Here is an 18,116-nt window from a genome sequence, read left to right on the forward strand (position 1 = left end):
CACTTCACCCCACACGTGTCCTGCCACTCGAGTAACAGCATTTACGCTACTCTTTGGTTCTTTCGGTAAAGTCATGTAGTTAGAAATAAAATAAAACAAATCACGACGTTTCGATCGCAACACAAGCGGTTGTCATCAGGCAAAAGGGTTTACGCTGTTTATTTCACCAGGTAAGGCCCTCTTGCAAGCTGTACAGCTCTTTTTCAGAAGCAACCGACGATCACAAATGACAGCGCAACGAAGCGGCTTATCATCTTGTGGAAATTTATAGCAGCCAAATACTCCAAACGCATGTTGATTCTAAATGTGGAGGGAAAAACGGGAGGCCCCGAAGAAAAATCCACACAACCAAGGGGAAAACATGCACACTCCAAATATATAGGTGTCAGGGTCAGGATTGAACCCACAACATCCTGTATACCAGGCGAGGTAGTTAACATATCCTAGCCACCGTGGCACCCATTTGTGCTGTGCTGCTCGGTGAGAAGACGCGTGGGATTTAAGAAACTTTCGCCATTGTTACGACTTGCCAAGCGGACAGATCATCAGATCGGTGACTTGATTGCAAGTCCCTTGTACACACCATCACACGACAGCAAAGTCCAGTAAAAATGTATCAAAGTACATTTCAATAAAAGTTTATTTCAACTGCTCCTGAAATGAAAGAACAATGATGATGATGGTGGCGGGGTGGGGGGGGTGTGATACGATTTTGCGACAAATAACGAGTTCCCACTTTGGCATTTGGCGCCAACAATCCAGCTTCGCCTGGCATCTGTTCCGTGAAATGGGATGTTCATTGTTCTGCGACGTGCACAAAAAGAATCAAGGGAAACAGAAAAAAAAGCAACTGCCCTAATTCTAAATTAGCTGGTGGAATGTTTTTTTCGGGGCACGGAGAGAAAAACGACAACAAATACGGCAGTGCTCCTTTTGACAAGGATAAGTTGCAGAAATTAATCCACGTGATGGGAATAACACGCATTTGTCTTCATTGCATTCTAAATAAACTAGCGAGTAGAATAAATTGTCCTGGATTTGGGTGGGATACATCTTTAGAAGTTGGTATAACTTTTTATTCGTCCTTTCAGCTTTCCAAACAATGTTTACTCCTTTACAAAAGGGATCCCCCACTTTCCATTTACTCAAGATATCTTTGTCGCTTGTTAAAAAGTTGCACTTATTAGTATAAGTGCTGAAGACAGCACTTGTTCTAATAAAACGCACATTGGCAACCTAGTCAAGGCAACCCAGAGTGACTGCTGGCATATCCAGGACATTCTTGCAAATGAGACAACCTGGTCTTTTCGACTTCTCACTAGAAAAATAAATTGATATTTCTGGCAGCTTTTATTGGAGTCTGCTAATAGGCCAATGCAATATGGCAACTGTATGTAGACTATGCAAATCCCTTTGGATTAGTGAATGTTGCCTATTGGTTTGGAAAGCTGACCCGAGTTTTTCCTGCCAGACCCAATAAAAAAAAAACAACGGCCACCTCTGCTGTAAAAGCAACGCAAGAGAACCTTTAAGAAGATGCCTCCATCGGCACCTCCTGCAATAATCGGGAAGCACGGTCAGTTTAACGAAACTATTCGTATCAAAATGATTTCCCCGCAAAAATATGAAACGGTCAACATAAGCAGTTCCAGAAATAACATTCCACCATCACATTTAGGGTTCATCTCGCACAAAAACCCATGGGAGGTTTCATCGAGAACCCGTGACTCTCGCACGGTACGCAACACTCATCGGTCACAAAAAAAATAACCAAAGACCTGACGCATCCCGATCCACGCGGCCTGGAAGGGCCACTACTTTTTGCGACCGCCTCTCTCCTTGAGGGCCAGGTGAATGACCGACCCGTTGAGCATATTGTAATAGGCCAACGAGTTGGAGTCCTTGATGAAAATACCCTGCAAGACAGAACACACGCACGCGCGCGCACACACGGTCAACTTGAGGATCACAGCTCTCTTTTTACAAGCACCTCAACGGGTTGTCAATGAGCAGCAACGCCAAGTAAATAGGTCCATGGTTTATTTAGGTTTAATATTTCACCCCAAGGGCACCTGCTGACATTACACAGCAAAAACCCTACCACCCCCCCAATGGTTTTTTTAATGAGTAGCCCAACATTTGTTGTTAAAGGCGCAGGGAACGTACTTTATGTGGCTCAGGGGTCCGGTCACCGAGCTAGCACTGATGAGAACCACCTGGACATCTGTACTTTATAGCTCATCGGATTCCTCCAGTACTGACAAATATTCCGATTCAAATCTAAGTTTCCGCCACCTGTGATGAACCAGATTTCTGAAGTGGAGAGAGTTTATTGTCTCAGCTCAGTCACCAATGACTGCAGAAAAAAAACCCCATCATGTCGGTTTTTCGCTTAATTGGCTTCGGGTTGACTACCATGTGACTTTTATTTCACTGCCGTGTGACTTTTATTTGACTGCCACGTGAAGAACGAACATCTCTCTGGCAAGTTTGTAGGAAAGTGTGGCTGCCCTACTGTGGATTCAAAGTAATTTTTTAAGGGAATACCAGAAGCTGCTCTATGATATCACCTTTCCCCGGGCCAATCTCTAACACACTGGGTGATGCACGGCTCTGCGAGAGTTACAAATGGACACATCCGACGGTATGATGTGGAAAGCAGACTTCAGGACATTTTTTAAGCCAAAAAGAATTAAAAAATCTCCACCCTTAACCTCATAATAAAAAAAACACAGCTGTGACATTCCACCAGTGCCAGTGTCAGTTGCATTACCTCAAACTGCAACTTCTGTTTTCCAGCCGGCATGCCCGTGCTCTCGTGTATCTTAGCCTTGATGACGGACACCTGGAAGGGGCAGATGAGAAAAACACAACGATCGGTAAAATCACCCTTTCCCATTCCGAGACGAATTGCAAGTTTCAGGGCGGGCGTCCCGTTCACCGCCGAATCTCAGAACGCGCAAGCGGTTTGGCGTTAATTTGATTTAGAGAGGCGTGGCACCGTTATTTGTAAAGACGTTGTACTCACCGCAGAGAACTGTAGCGACACGACCGCAACTCTAAGATAGCTGATGCCAAACTGTACCACACGCCCTCCCGCATAAAGTTATTAAAATTTTTCTTTCCGGTTCCATACCGATGACGTAAACATACGAATCCAGCAGAGACCCGAGTTCGATTCCTGCTCATGGCCAACACCAGTGACGATTTTTCTGAACTGGCCCCGAGCCTCCCCAAGGTCGACTCGGCCTCAAATGAGTTCCTGGTACAATGTGCAAACATCGCCACTCCCTTCGTGTGCTGTGCCGGCCGTCATTAACAGACTGCCCCAACAGTCTGTTAATGGCTACACAGGGGATGCTTGTCTGTATGTCCGGCTGAATTGTGACCAAAATTTCAGCTCAAGTGTTCAACTAGAGCTATCAATCATCTCCTGAATCAGTCTCCACTGTTTATCGCCCTCCTCACTGTCCTACAGCTCCACCCCAATGGGCAGCCCTAGTCAGGGACACATCCACCACCCAGATTATTACCCAGACGGCAGAGGAAAGCAAGGCGGTGAAACGTGGCGCAGAGGCCACGCTATATATATTTTTTTTACGATTACATTTTGCAGCAACCACATGAGTTTATTAATAAAGTCCACCATACAGTTTGGGCTCCATTTCCAGATCCTCTTTTGGACACTTTAGAGCCTACTAATTCGCGCCACGGGTGGATTTTTCTCCGGGTCCTCTGGTTTTCCCCTCCATGTTTAGAATCAACGTGCGTTTAGAGTATTTGGCTGCTATAAATTTCCACGTGATAAGCCACTTCGTTGAGCTATCATTTGTGGCCAGGTCGCTTCTGAAAAAAGAGCAACGCAGCTCAGTGGGCCTTTCCCTGGTAAAATAAAAAAAAGTTTATAGTTTTTTATATAGGAGCACCGGTGATGGTGGCCTCACCTGGTCGGTAAGCGGGAGGTTGAAACTCAGAGTCTGTCCGTTCAGCTTCCATTCCGACTTGTCCTGCATGTTGGGGACCTGAACCTTGAAGGACACGGCACCCTGCAGCAGAGAGACAGCAACACACATTCAGTGTCGCCGCCTCTACCGCTCGGGTTGGTAATACAGGACACGGACAAGTACGGTGTAAAATAAGTTCAACATACATACATACAAGCGTGTGAAACAAACTGGCATGTACTGCACTTTACCGGCCCCTTTCATCACTCTACTGCTGGACAAATGGTTTCCCTCACTGCCCTCTGCTGCACACTACGTAGCCCCCTAGCAGCAGCAGCAGCAGCGGCTGCCTATGACAACCACTTTGATACACGCTGGGTCGCCCGTCCAAGCACTATCCACAGGCTCAACTCCCGCACAGCGTCTGAAATCTCGCCCGATCTGACAAAATCGAGCGCGTTCCGGGCGACTCGGTCACTGCCTACATGATGATAACCGTTTTGAGCACGGGTGAACTTTGCCTTCGACCAGCAGTAGATGGATCCCAGCTAATGACGACGATGATTATGCGATGCTCAGGTTACGCGTGAGGCAGTCGCCCCCCCCGCCCTACCATCCCCAACACCCACGCACCCGGTGGCGCCGCAGGAACTCCTCCTCGGGAATGAGGTTGTCCTCCGTCTTGAGTTTTTTGGAGGCCGGCTCGTCATCCTGCTGGGAAGGTGCGTTGTGGTGGGGGGGCATTCGGCCCCCTCCCGGGCCTGACGGGGGGCCCACCTGCGTGGCCACGAACACTGTACGCGCGCACAAACACACGGTACAGCCAGGACAACAACGACGACGCCGGCGGGTGTGTTTTGAATTGCGAGTGTCTGAGACATTTCCATCTTCAACATAACTCACAAAAACGTCAGTTGTGTTGAAATGTAAGCGTGCTTTTTGCACGTGAAAAGTGAGGTGAACCGGGTAAGCTTGGATCTCGGGTAGCTCCATAATGCAATGCAGTTGCGGTCTGGATTTACGTAGCGTCAAAATGCAGTCACTCATCGGCAAAATGAAAAAAAGTTATTTAGCATTAACTTGAGCAGGGGTAAGGAGTCGAAGGCACGAATGGCTGAGGCAAGAGAGTTCTAATTATGGGGGCAGCACTGGGACTGTGGCTGCCGAGAACTTGGGATTCAAAACACGTGCAACCGTAACCCACGATTCGACCAGATTCTTAAATGCGGAGGAAGACAATCTCCACCCAGTCACCGATTACTGCACAAGACACAGCCACCACCACCGTAGTGGAATAGAATTCTCAGTTAGTACTCAACTGCAATTGCAGAGTACATTTCTGAATTCAATTAAGTGCAGCCCAGGTTCCGGGGAACAAAATGTTCAATTTCACAATACATCTCCAAAAGAGGACGTAAGAGCTGAACCGTGCGTCGAATAAGGGACACAAGAGACACTGAGAGTGGTACTCCGGGGTCAATAAAAAAAATTAGTACCACTTTGTGGGCAAGTCAACAGTGCTTGGCCTACGGATCGACTCGTCCCTGCAATAGGAACTAGGAATTTCCAACAATGACTATGCAGGGCTGTACACAAGGACCAGCATCGCGTGCATGCTCGTTCGAGCAGAAAAATCTAAAAAGCTTTCACTTCCGACTTGAAAACCCCACGCACGAACAACAACACAAAAGGTAAAGAAAATAAAGCCAACGGCGAGGAGAGGAGAGGTGGCTTTACCGGTGGGCACGCCCATGGGTGGGGGCCGCGAGGGCATGCCCGGCGGTGGCATGGGTAGCACGGAGATGCGCGAGGGCCCGGGCAGCATCTGCGGGGGTAGCTGCGTGGTGAGGACGGGCGTGGGCGCCAGGCGAAGCATGGGCGGCATGGGAGGTCGGGGCAGCAGAGGAACCGCCTGCACCACCGTGGTGCGCATCGGCTGCGCAATCTGCACAACGGGAGGCACCAGCACGCACGCGCGTCAGACAAGTCAGGGCCCCCCCCCCCCCCCCCCCCACTGGGCTCTTGCCCTCACCAAACACAAACCGTATCCCTAATCGCGACGCTCACCCAAACTCTTAGCACCCGACCAAAATGGTGTCCCAATATGAATAATAAATGCAAACACCTGAACTCGAACAACCAACCTGAACCATGTCTTATATAAATTAACAATAATAATAAAAAAATAATATAATTCTAGCCCTATCTCTAAACCCCAACTATGACAAATCTAAACCGTAATGCCAATCCCAATGCTAGACCCCCAACGCAAATCGCAGCCCAGCTCTACAAGCGGAATCAACCCTAGCTTTAATCCTCATATCAAGCAACCACCCAGCCCCCCCCCCCCCCCATTAATCTAAGAATGCATTGGCATACATTTGCATACTGTATTGGTGAAGGTTTTGTTAAGCAAACTGTGCTAAGGTTGGAATTTATCATCTGGGTGCCAAAACTCACACCGTCATAGCTGGTCAACACGCACACACACTTTTGATTTCTTGGGCCCGGTTCCCAGGACTCGAGAAGAAAAAAAAGAGTACTCACAGGGTGCAAAATGTTCTTATTGTACGCACACATCGGTAGAGAGGAAAAGAAAAACGCCGACTGAATCTTTTTCACAGATTGCTAACGAATTTCAGGCAAGCACCGCAGTCCACATTCAAATTAACAGCAGCGTCGGAGACTCGTTTAAAAGACTTTGCCGCTCTCCACCGTAAAAAAAAGAAAAAACATCCGCCTGAACCAGCGACGCACAACGTCAAAGAGCTTTGGGCTGAAGACCTAAGCAACTGCAAAAGTATCATTCCGCTAAATCAATTCCTCGGGGGAAGCAGTGGCAGCAAAAGTGGTGTGGCAGACGGCGCTAGGAACCCGGTGATCTTGAATTCGATTCAAGGCCACAACTAAAACGCACTCACGACCTCCTTTCTGGAATACGCACTGACCGGCGTGAATATTGTAAAAAAAAAAGACACCCATGTCTACACATTGTATGTGGAGGCCTTCATGTAGCAGTGGATTGACAAAGAGCTGTAATATATAGCAAAATGGCCACCACTGACTAATGAACACATGAATGGGACGAACGGTACATTTTCTTTCAGCGAGATCTACTGATGCAATCTGTACACGGACTCTATATTGTGATCTGTTGAGTGTGGTGTACCCACTTACACTGCTGGGTGGACATGATGGGGGATAATAAGCTTGATAAGCAAATTTGCCCAATTTAAAAACATCCAATTATTTCATGTGACGAATCGCGAGCGTTAAAAAAAAAAATCTATATTAAAAATCAACGAATGAAAGCGTCATTAACACCTCTGAATGTTATCTCCTAACCGCACGGCGACCCAAATTAGCAGAATTCTCCCATTTTCCTCCTCTTCCCGATGCGGTCGCTTACGCACCAGCGGTGGGCGCGAGCTGGGCGGCATGCTGTTGGACATCGACGGCGAGTTGGAGGTGGCCGAGTTGGAGCGTGGAGGCCCGGGCGGGGGACCCGGCGGCAGGCCGGAGCGACCCGACAGGACGGGCTTGGGCCCGATCTTCTCCTTGGCTTCGTCCTCTCCCACGAGGCCCTTGGCCTTGTGGATGGCCTCGATCTGCTCCTGCAGGCTGATGTTGGCCTGCGCCGCCTGCTGCGTGCGTGCCATGCTCGCCGTGTGGCCATCCCATGTCACCTGCGGGAGCGGAGTTGCAACACGGCGGCGAGATGTTAAGCACCTCGCATGGTTATACAGGCGGTCGTGGGTTCGATACCCGACCCCGACGCCTGCTGTATATATTTAGAGTTTGTGCGTCTCTCTCTCTTTGTGGTCGCGTAGATTTTTCTCCGGGTCCTACTCAGGTTTTTCCCTCCACATTTAGACACAAATGCGTTTAAAAGTATTTGGCTGCTATACATTTCCACAAAAGCCACTTCATTGGGCTATCACTTGTGGCCAGGTCGCTTCTGAAAAAGAGTTATATAGCTCAATGGGCCTTACCTGGTAAAATAATAAGTTTAAATAGTTCAGAGTGTGGTAGCAAGGGAAGCTTAGACGGTGACAGTGGTAGCTCTATGCCGCAAACAGATATATGCTCTTCACCTAGCCTAGGTCATGCGCGTTGACGCGAACACGAAGCAATGCAAGCGGAAGGCTAAAGAGGATGTTGCAGATGCTGCAAAGCAGCGCAACATCAAAAGAACAGACCCCAAAAAAAAAGGAGCGGAGTCAAATCAGGGAAGCAGAAGCATTGTACAGAAAAGGACTTCGAGGCAGTGGACGCACTGAGGCAGCGAGGGAAGAAGCAAGAATTGTAACGGTTGTAAAGACCAACGGAACGAGGATCAAAACATTCTGGGAGCAGGGTCAGCAGAGGAGATCGAGCGTGCCCATTCCAACTGACGAGACAAAGCGCTCTCTCTCACCTTATCCTCGGGCTTCTGGATCTCCTCTTCCCCAATCTTCTTGCCGATAGCCGTCTCCTCCACACCGAAGATATCGGTACGGCGCTCAGCCAGCTGCTTCAGACTGCTCTCGATGTCCAGGCCTAGGAGGGCACATGACGAGTCGTGTCAATGCCGTACAGTCGACAACCGCTTGCATGGTCCTATCTCGTTCTCCCAATCGGTGCTGCTCCACTGTGAACTTCGTAAGCTTATTTAAAAGAGTGCGCAAGCACACCTTGGCTTACTCAATTTTGAGAGGTTCTACAGAGACATTTTTATAAACAATGCGAACTATAAAGTTTGCCTCTGTCCAGAGGACCTCTCACAAGCTCTGGCTGTGCCACTCAAATGTATAATATTCAACCGGATTGTGGCTGTGAAAAGTGCAATTATATGCAGCCCTCACTTAAAAAAAGGTTACCCCAACCCCGCTGTAAACCTTACAATTTCAATCTCTCCGCCAATAAAAAAAACGGAGAAGCAACAACGATGCATGTATGCACGTTGAACTTCTTTCGCACCGCACGCAGCCAACCGTGCTGAATCGGAGGTGCGGGGGGGAAGGACCGCAAACACGAAAACACGAAAAACAGTTCTCAAAGAAGCATGACGACCGGCAGGCGACGGCAACGCAGGCACCAACGGCGCCACTGACCGTGGGCGTAGACCTCCTCCTGGTTCTGCCGCTCGCGGATGGAACGCTCCTGCTCCTGGATCCAGCGCGGGTCCAGCAGACCGATGCGCATGTGCTCCTGCATCTTGCTGGCGGGGATGCGCTCGCCCGTGATGGGAGAGACGAGGAACTCGTCCTGCGTGGGCGCCGGTGCCGTGGGCCGCACTGCTGCTCGTCGAAGAAATAAACAAGGTTGGTCGGTCCGGTTCAGAGTCGTGAAAGTTTATATCGGCGATAGCTTTGTTAGAACAAAAAATAAGAAGACGCAAACGACGCGACGTGGATTTTATACAGCCTCCGTGTGTGTGTGTGTGATCGCACGTCGAGATGCTAAACAGAAACGGTGAGCGTTGTTGTTTTATAGAGGTATAGTCATAAACAGAGGAGAAATACAAAAAAAGTCTTGAGCCTGGACTTAAACAGGGGCAGGGAGTCAACAGAATGGATTGGCTGGGGGTAGGGAGTTAAGAGATACTAAAAGCGCTGATTTAAACGGGTGAACTACGAACAGACGTCTTTTGCTCACACCACAATTGAGAACAATCAAGTGGTGTAGCTGAGGACGAAGGACGCTCACCTTTGGGGTCGTAATCCTTGCGGATGATCACTTGGTCAGGCGCGAGAGGAAGAGGCGGCGGCATTGGCAGCTCGGGCAGCGGCGGAGCGGGCATATCATCCTCGTCGTCCGATCCCTAAACGTGCGCACGCACCCACACGCGCACAAAGCCCATCAATGTTGATGCACCCTTAAGATTCTCTCGACTAATTCTGTCAGTAGATCGTCACATCATGTCAAGGCTATCAGAGAAGGCACGGCAGCGACTATTTCTGGAGCCTACCATGAGAGCCTCTCAGCGAGATTACACGGTGTTCCTTTCACGCCCTGTCAAAGAGGGGGTTTGCCGCACGTCAATCATGTAATTCAAATATACAATTGCTTTCAATTCATGTACATGACTCTTTAACACAGGTACTGAAAAGTTCAAACGATTATGGACTTGTGTTGCCAACCCTGGACGTCACATCATAACACTTTGTGGGATCGTGACGGGGGGTGAATCGCTGCGTCACTATCAAGTGGAGGCCGACTCGGCCGCTATGGATCCCTCCATCAGCATTGCAGGCCACCTTTCCGGCTTTCCTTTTGCTTCGTTATCTTTCACTCCGATCGGAGTTACGATCTACGAGTCATGCCATGAGATGAAAACATTTAAATTTGCAAGCTCTTGTAGCAAAACATTTGAAATTGCTACCCAGTGTGTTGTATGAATGGACGTTGAACTTCTTTCGCACCGTACGTAGCCAACCGTGCTCATCGGAGGTGTAGGGGAAGGACAACAAACTAAACACAAAAAGCAATTCTAATGAAATTAGTTTTCAATTTATAAAAGAGTTTTTAATTTATCGGGACCTACCGCGTAATACACTTTATAAATTGGAATAGCTCCTAACAGTTCGTGAAAACCATGCCATCACATAAAGAATACAACATTGTTTTATAGCGACATCATTACATAAACGGCATCTCAAAACGCCATTTAATTTGTAACACGCACCGTTGTTGCACGGAGATGCGGGTAAACCGCAGGCAAGCGGGAAGGGCGGCCAGAACCGGCACCAACAATTGCCCAAGCTCTGTGGTCCTATATCGTGATGTTTGGCACACTCAAATGTGAATAAACACGCCACTTGAGCCACGTCACCTCGTCCATGTCCTGCACTTGGGTGTCCTGGTCCGTGGGCTGAGAGGAGGCGCCACCGCGCTGCCTATCCTCCCTGCGTTGCCGATCGTCACGCTCGGGCTCGCTCTCGCTGCCCTGGTCGTCGTCGTCTTGGCGATTGCCGTCGTCCGAGTCGCCCTCGTGGTCCGACTCCACCTCCATCTCCACCTCCTCGCTCTCCCCGTACTTCTCGTAGCGCTCCTGCGCCAGGATGCGCGCCCCCAGCTCCTCGGGCGTCGTTGGCGGAGGGAGATTTCCTGCGCGGACACCGGGGGCGGTGGGAAAAAGCCGATGACGTGTGGTGGACGTCGGCTTTTAACGTTTCTCAGCCGCTTGTTCATTAGAGCTTGGCTCCATCGGTAGGTTTATTTTTTTTAACGTCGATGTCGCCAAACGCGACATTCGATGTTAAAATGAGCGGACTACGACCACCCACTCAGCAGACACCAGCACCACTCTTCATCAGTGAGCAGTAGGGTGAGAGTGGGCAGACCCAGGTGAGGTTATCAAACAAGCTCAAGGTATGTGGGACACACATATATACCTGACACGACTCGGACGTACGTCATGGTCGTTCTACGTACAAAGACCTGAACACCGGTATCGACGTGTGGACACCCCAACTTATTGACAGTGATGCGACACTCCAACCTGAACTTAATCAGAAATGTACCACTCACCAGTCATCTACTGACCTGGCCCTCATCACTTACGTGTTTACACAATATAGCAGAATGCAGCACACTGTGGTAGCACTCCTGAAAGACACTTTTGAAGTGTTGTTGTTTTTATCCCCTTCTAATTTACAAAATTTTACTAAAACTTGCTCTCTAAAAGTCCAGATCCACAGCATGACCCATACAGCCGCCAACTAAAAACGTTCTCGCTTCGTTGCCTTCCTGTAAATCGTAGGAGGGAGCGAACGAGAGAGAGCATGAGAGGTGAGGCTGCCTGCCTTGCTCGTTGGGCTGAAAGTCCACGGTCTCCACCACCACGAAGTCGTGCCAGTCCACCTGGGCGTAGGCAACCCTCTCCCGCTCGCGCTCTTCTTCCTCCTTCCTCCGCTCGCGCTCCTGGAACTTTGCCCACTCCACGCGGTACTTCACCTGAAACGACAAAAAACGCCAAGGGCGTGCGTAAATACACGGGCAGCCCTCAGATCTCGCTCTTCACGGGACATGCAGGATGTTCTCAAACACTCTGATTTACATCTTTACAGAGCTTTCGAGTATCTAGACAATAATCAGGTTAATATGTATGCCTGAAAGTTTGTTTCCAGAACCCTTCCTATGCCACGCCACCAATATCGGTGAATGAGGTGTCATATTAAAGCTTCAGAAAAGATCTGACCTATGGCCCAATAACTCGGCTAAATCAGCTTATTGGCTCTAACACTTAGCCCCTCTATCATGTGCAGTACAGTAAAACCTTGGATTGCGAGCATAATTCGTTCCGGAAATTTGTTTGTAATCCAAAGCACTCGTATATCAAAGCGAATTTCCCCATAAGAAATAAGGGAAACTCAAATGATTTGTTCCACAACCCAAAAATATTAATATAAAAATGATTAATACAAAATACCTATTAATATTTTATTATTTACATTTCATATAAAGTGATAAAATTAATTAATTAAATTTAATCGTGGCTGGTGTGAGGAAGACGAGAGAGAGGAGGGTTATTGTGTAGGACGACTTTCACTGTAACTAACGGAATCACTGCCATCTGTTGGCACACTGGAATCTTTTTCTTTTTGTGCAACTTTAACAAGGAACCTATCCAATGATATAGTAAACAGTATAGTAAACAGTATACGCTCGCATGGATGTTGACTATACGAGTGAGGCACGCCGACTGAGACCGAGCATGGGAGACGATTACCCACAATCCCGCAGCGAGAGAGAGAGAAGAACCATCAGCTCAGTTGTGATCACGTGACGCTCGGCAGACAAAGCATATACGTACTACTCGTATTGCAAGACCTCGCTCGTTTATCAAGTTAAACATTTTTTTTTATTATTGCTCGTCTTGCAAAACACTCGCAGACCAAGTTACTCGCAATCCAAGGTTTTACTGTAGTCCAGAACCTAATGTGAGCCCTGTTTAAAATACAAAAAAAGATAAGCATGTGGTGTTGGGGGAGCTGTTGAATCTCAAACAGGCTTCCCACTTGTAAGTTAGAATAGTTATCGCTGTAAACTGGTTATGTGTTTGCATTTAAAAGTTATTTTCATTTATATGTCTTCATATCGTCTCGCTTTTTAAGGGATCGTTTCCACATTGTGAACGTTTTCAAAAGTGTATGAAGAGCACACTTTTGTTCATCGCCCTCCAAAAAAGTAAACTGAAATCTTGATGTTTATAGAAACATCGTGAAACACATTGTGTTTTTGAAAGGTGTAAGTTATGCCGAAAACCACTCCACGCAGGTAATGCTTTGTGTGCTGTTGATGTTTAATGATCCCTATATGACCAATTGTGTTCAGTATCTCCAAGTCAGATTACCACGTATTATCCAAGTTACCTGATCCAAAATATCCTTGGGGTTTTCAGCTTCCTTCTTAAGTTTTTGCAACAGGCCTTTTGGAGGAATCAGGATCTAATTAAAAAAAAGCATAAAGCATCACATGAGGGTTAAAGAGAGCATCACGACTGTAATATACAATCTTTAGTCAGTCCTGTGTTTCAACAGATACTATTTTTTTTTGCTATTTAGGCATCCTTTCTTGTTTTTACAATTACAAAGTCAAACAAATATTTAACACATTATAAAAATTATACCCTTACAATTTCTAATAGATGTACCCTCGCTGCCCAACATACCTCGTGTCGCGCTGCCCTCTCTCTCTATCCCATAATCTACCTGAGCTTACTGCTGCCCTCTCTCTACCCCATAATCTGAGCGTACTGCTGCCCTCTCTCTACCCTATAATCTACCTGAGCTTACTGCTGCCCTCTCTCTACCCCATAATCTATCTGAGCGTACTGCTGTCCTCTCTATCCCATAATCTACCTGAGTGTACTGCTGCCCTCTCTCTCTACCCCATAATCTAACTGAGCGTACTGCTGCCCTCTCTCTACCTCATAATCTACCTGAGCATACTGCTGCCCTCTCTATCCCATAATACACCTGAGCTTACTGATGCCCTCTCTCTACCCAATAATCTACCTGAGCTTACTGCTGCCCTCTCTCTACCCCATGATACAGCTGAGCTTACTGCTGCCCTCTCTCTACCCCATAATACACCTGAGCTTACAGCTGCCCTCTTTCCACCCCATAATACACCTGAGCGTACTGCTGCCCTCCATCCATGGACACCACATTAGTTGATTGCTCCTCACTCTGCCTGACAGGTCCACATTAGTCTACTGCTCCCCTCTCTGCCTGGCCAGCCAACCTTGGTATACTGCTCCACCAGCTTGGTGAAGTAGTGGAAGAGGCTGTGCTGCGGCCGCAGGAAGTCGAAGGTGTAGTTACGCTGCTCCTTGGCCATGAGCTGCGTGAGGAAGCTGCGCCCATTGCGTGCCACAAACTGCGCCGTCAGCTTCACCACGTCCAGGTCGAAGTACGAGATGGACGGCGCGTCCGCCATGAACTCGAAGTCCGGCGGTGCTTCCTTCGGCACGATGGTCTCCTGCATCACCTGCGCCTGCACCTGCGCTCACACCGAAGAGACATCACAACCGTGAGAGTGTCTCGTGTGCCGAAATATTGAGGTTCGAGAGGGATCTGTTTCCATGTGGCATGGCAATGTGGCCTAACCGTGGGTCGGTGGTGGCTTAAGAAGCTAAATGTCAGACACGCTGAGTCGGCATTGCCGGCTTCGATTTTAAATTCTAGCAACCCTTGATTATAACTGTGGTCAAGTAATTTAACCGCATCGTGTCTCATGACAAGATGCCGACAGAATAGCGGAAATACAATTGCACAACTGAGAAGATGGGATCAATTATGGGTTTCAGCCACACTTGATACAAATGGGGTCGAGCAGTGGAAAAGCGGCTAAACTGGCGTTATACGTCTCATGACACGATGCCAAGAGTGTAACTGAAATCTAACTGGGAGAGGAAAACATGTGCCGCGTGATACGTTTGCAGTGGAGGCAAGGAAGGTCTAGGTGCGGCCTGTATGTATGTTGAACTTCTTTCGCACCGTACTTAGCCAACTGTGCTCATCAGAGGTGCGGTGGAAGGACAACAAACTAAAAACTAAAAGCAGTTCGAAAGAAATTCGTTTTCAATTTAGATTGAAAAGTGCACAGCTCCAGTGGCTTCCTAATATCGTAGGAAAGAGCATTCCAGACGGCCGCAGAAGCGCATCTGAAAGCTCCGCGATGCAGTGACCGTCTTCGTTCGATGCAAGCACCGAGCCCAGCAGAGTTCCCCCACTGGCCTTGGAAGCGCGAGCACACCTTCTGTGAGATGAGCAGCTGCTGTTGCATGATCTTGGGAACAGCGGCTGACGGCTCCTGCCCACGCCCTTCGCGGAACTCGGTGACCTTGTGGCGGTAGTAGGCATGGTACGGGTCTGTGGTCGTGAGGAAGTTGAACTTGGGGTTGTTGATCTCGTTCTGACGGATGCGAGCTTCGAACTCCGGGCCGTTCCTGGGAGATTGTCAAAAATACATTATAATCAAGTGTCAGCTTTCTCACCTGCCAAAGCTAAGCAGCATCGAGCCTGGTTAGTATTTGGATGGGCAATTGCATCCCACCTGATGACGGACGCTTGTGTTGCGCCCGAAACGTCGTGATTTATTTTATACATATGTGACTTTACCGAAAGAACCAAAGAGTATGGATTCCTGCAGTCACGAAAGCTTCAAATCAAGATTAATTGTATGGTATTAACAGATATTGTAGGTTGCTAAGAGATCCTAGCACATTACCTGCTCCTACTGGAAATCTGTGAAAAATTAGCTTTATAGCCCATCGGATTCCTCCAGTACAAATACATATTCTGATTCTACCTATTCAATCTATCTATGCTGAGATTTCCTTCATCCAGCAGTGAATTAACAAGGGGCCGTGAATTAAAGGTATACAATTTCAGCACAGACTAAACGTGTTACCCATCGTCCCTCCCCGAAATTCGTGCCACCACGCCACCGCGTGCAGGTTAAGCACCTGGCCACGAAGCTCGCGGTCTTGTCCACGATGTTCCGCACCTCCGGCGGCGGGTAAATGATACCCACCGCGGGCTTGGCGGCTTCATCTTTTGCTTCATCTGCGGCCTACATACACACCACACAACACACACAAATATAAACATAAACACAACTTCCGCCTTTTGCCCCGAAGTTGGCGGTCACGTCACCACGGTGCCTGTGCCAGGCTAGGTTCACTTTGAGGCAACATGAAGTCGTCGAAGGCCCGCTGACAGGAGGTCACGGGACAGACCCAGGTGCCATTCGTTGGCTAGCTGAGATGACTGGCAGTTGCACAACACACACACACACATTTATTACATACATACACCCATACATTCAGTTTTCATTTTTCATTTATTTGGTATAGCCCTATGAGCCATTCGGTTCTTGAATCGGGTGCACCCGCAACAAACCAAAAACTAAAACATGAACAAGAAAACATTTTAAAGTGACTATGCGCAAACTGAAAAATCCAGGAAAAAAAACTGAAAAGTCTTCCAGAAAAAAAACAAACAAGATGTAGCAGTGGCAAGTGTGATACGCAGTTAACCCGGCGATCTGATTTTGATTTCCGACCGCGGCCAACATCAGTAGAGAGTTGATGTATGAACAAGGTCTCGGATCTTCCCCCTCACTTCTACCACAGCCGCACTGATCAGAGTTCAGAGAGTACAGAGACATCAAGTATGGACAAACAACTACCCCCCCCATGATTAACAGTGTGTAGAAGGGCTTCAACCAGCAGTAGATTAACACACGGGCTGTAAAACAACGGCGCTTCCCCGTGGAATGCTTCGCATCTCTTCAACCACCAATTGCCAGGGGCGGGAATTCCACATTCCTATGACGGAGACGAGTGAATCCATGTAAAGGGCAATGTTAACTACCACAATATGGTACTCACTGTATCGACCGGAGAGTACGTTAGTGCATATATAACACAGGCGATGTAGACGTGATACTTTATCATTTGATTAAAAGTCAGTTTACATGATAGCTGCACAACACAGCCTTTGAATGTTACTCAACGGAGGCCTAGTAACCTGTATACCCCGCTAATTCTAGACACTTCAAACAACGTGGCTAAACTCCAACATCGCATTCCCGTTGTAATGACTTTAGCAATCCCACTAACCGCATGAAACAACGTAAATTACGACGCAAATTGTAAATCCACATTTGACCATCGCCGGTGCTGGGCCCGCGTCTACCAAGAAGCCTGCAACTAGGCCTCGAGACGGCAAATCTCGACTTCAAGGCAGCACACCGCGCGCGAGAGAGTGAGAGCGGCTCGGACGACGTTTAACTCGTTTCCTTTACTGCTGTTCTTGATGTTGTTGTTTACGAATCGCCGCCAGCTCGCCCGAACCCACCTTTGTATCCCCGTGAGCGGGCGAGGCGAGCTGCAGGGGCCCGACCGGCATGGCTACGGCGGGCATGGCGGCGTGGAGGGGTGGTGCCAGGTCAGAGGGGGGGAAAACCTTCAGCCTGACGGCGTCGGCATCTGAATGCCGGTGGGGGGGGGCACTCCTCGACTTACGAACGGGTTGGGTTCCAAAGCGGTGATGGTTGGTGGGGTTGTGATTCGTAAGTCGTGTAAAGCATAACTCCGTGGTGTAGGTGTTTTTTGTTGTTGTTGTTGTTGATGAATTAAGTAAATATAAATGCGTCGTTAAACCCGCCGCCTGGCGAAACGTCGTACTCAGGTTGTAAATGTTGCGGCTTTGGTCTCCAACACATCGGTGTGCTGTGCGAAAAACGAATTGGCACGTTCTGTTTACGTGGCAATACTTACTAATTGGCTGTGTCGGGTGGTGGCGGATTTAACAACACATTTACTCGATCTAACACAAAAAAACTATATTTTGGATGATATTGGTAGCGAAAACCAACCAAGGCCTAGGCCATGGAGTCAACATTGGGGGGGACAAAATCTTTCAGGGTGTCCGGGGGTCCCAACCCAGAAAAATATCTACATTTGAAAACTAATTTCCTGTCTAAAATATTTTTAAAAATTCACTAACACATGGGATGGACTTTTTATTTATTTTTAACAACAATGTCTAATAGTGTATTATATTACATTGCTCTGTTTTTACTTTTTTTTACCATTTCTTGTTTCATTGTATGTAATGGCAGAGGTTAGGGATTAATAAAGTACAACCATAACCACAATCATATAAACAGAAATCT

General features: G+C 48.0%; 1 protein-coding gene across 1 annotated transcript; it reads right to left on the reverse strand.

The window, feature by feature from the left end:
* Positions 1-601: 601 nt before the first annotated feature.
* Positions 602-17,432, reverse strand: SF3A1 (splicing factor 3a subunit 1). Its single transcript, XM_032947285.2, has 16 exons — positions 17,297-17,432; positions 15,901-16,007; positions 15,189-15,381; positions 14,175-14,432; positions 13,301-13,375; positions 11,732-11,882; positions 10,759-11,033; positions 9,633-9,747; positions 9,038-9,223; positions 8,362-8,483; positions 7,358-7,630; positions 5,682-5,889; positions 4,578-4,738; positions 3,945-4,046; positions 2,774-2,845; positions 602-1,916 (listed from the first exon to the last, which is right to left on the reverse strand). Exons 1-16 carry the CDS (start codon positions 17,360-17,362, stop codon positions 1,815-1,817), a joined length of 2,466 nt encoding a protein of 821 aa, XP_032803176.1. The 5' UTR covers positions 17,363-17,432; the 3' UTR covers positions 602-1,814.
* Between the last annotated feature and the right edge of the window lie 684 nt (positions 17,433-18,116).

The sequence above is a fragment of the Petromyzon marinus genome, chromosome 5 (assembly GCF_048934315.1).
Source record: "Petromyzon marinus isolate PM22_M1 ecotype Great Lakes invasive population chromosome 5, UKy_Petmar_22M1.pri1.0, whole genome shotgun sequence".
NCBI lineage: Eukaryota > Metazoa > Chordata > Hyperoartia > Petromyzontiformes > Petromyzontidae > Petromyzon > Petromyzon marinus.

What these genes read in the sequence shown, in the direction of transcription:
- SF3A1 (XM_032947285.2), bottom strand. Translation starts at nt 17,362, where the DNA reads ATGCCCGCCGTAGCCATGCCGGTCGGGCCCCTGCAGCTCGCCTCGCCC. An exon ending in TCCAGAAGCCCGAGGATAAG is followed by an intron (nt 7,631 to 8,361) that starts GTGAGAGAGAGC and finishes CCGCTCCCGCAG; the next exon opens with GTGACATGGGATGGCCACAC. An exon ending in AGTTCCTGCGGCGCCACCGG is followed by an intron (nt 4,047 to 4,577) that starts GTGCGTGGGTGT and finishes TCTCTGCTGCAG; the next exon opens with GGTGCCGTGTCCTTCAAGGT.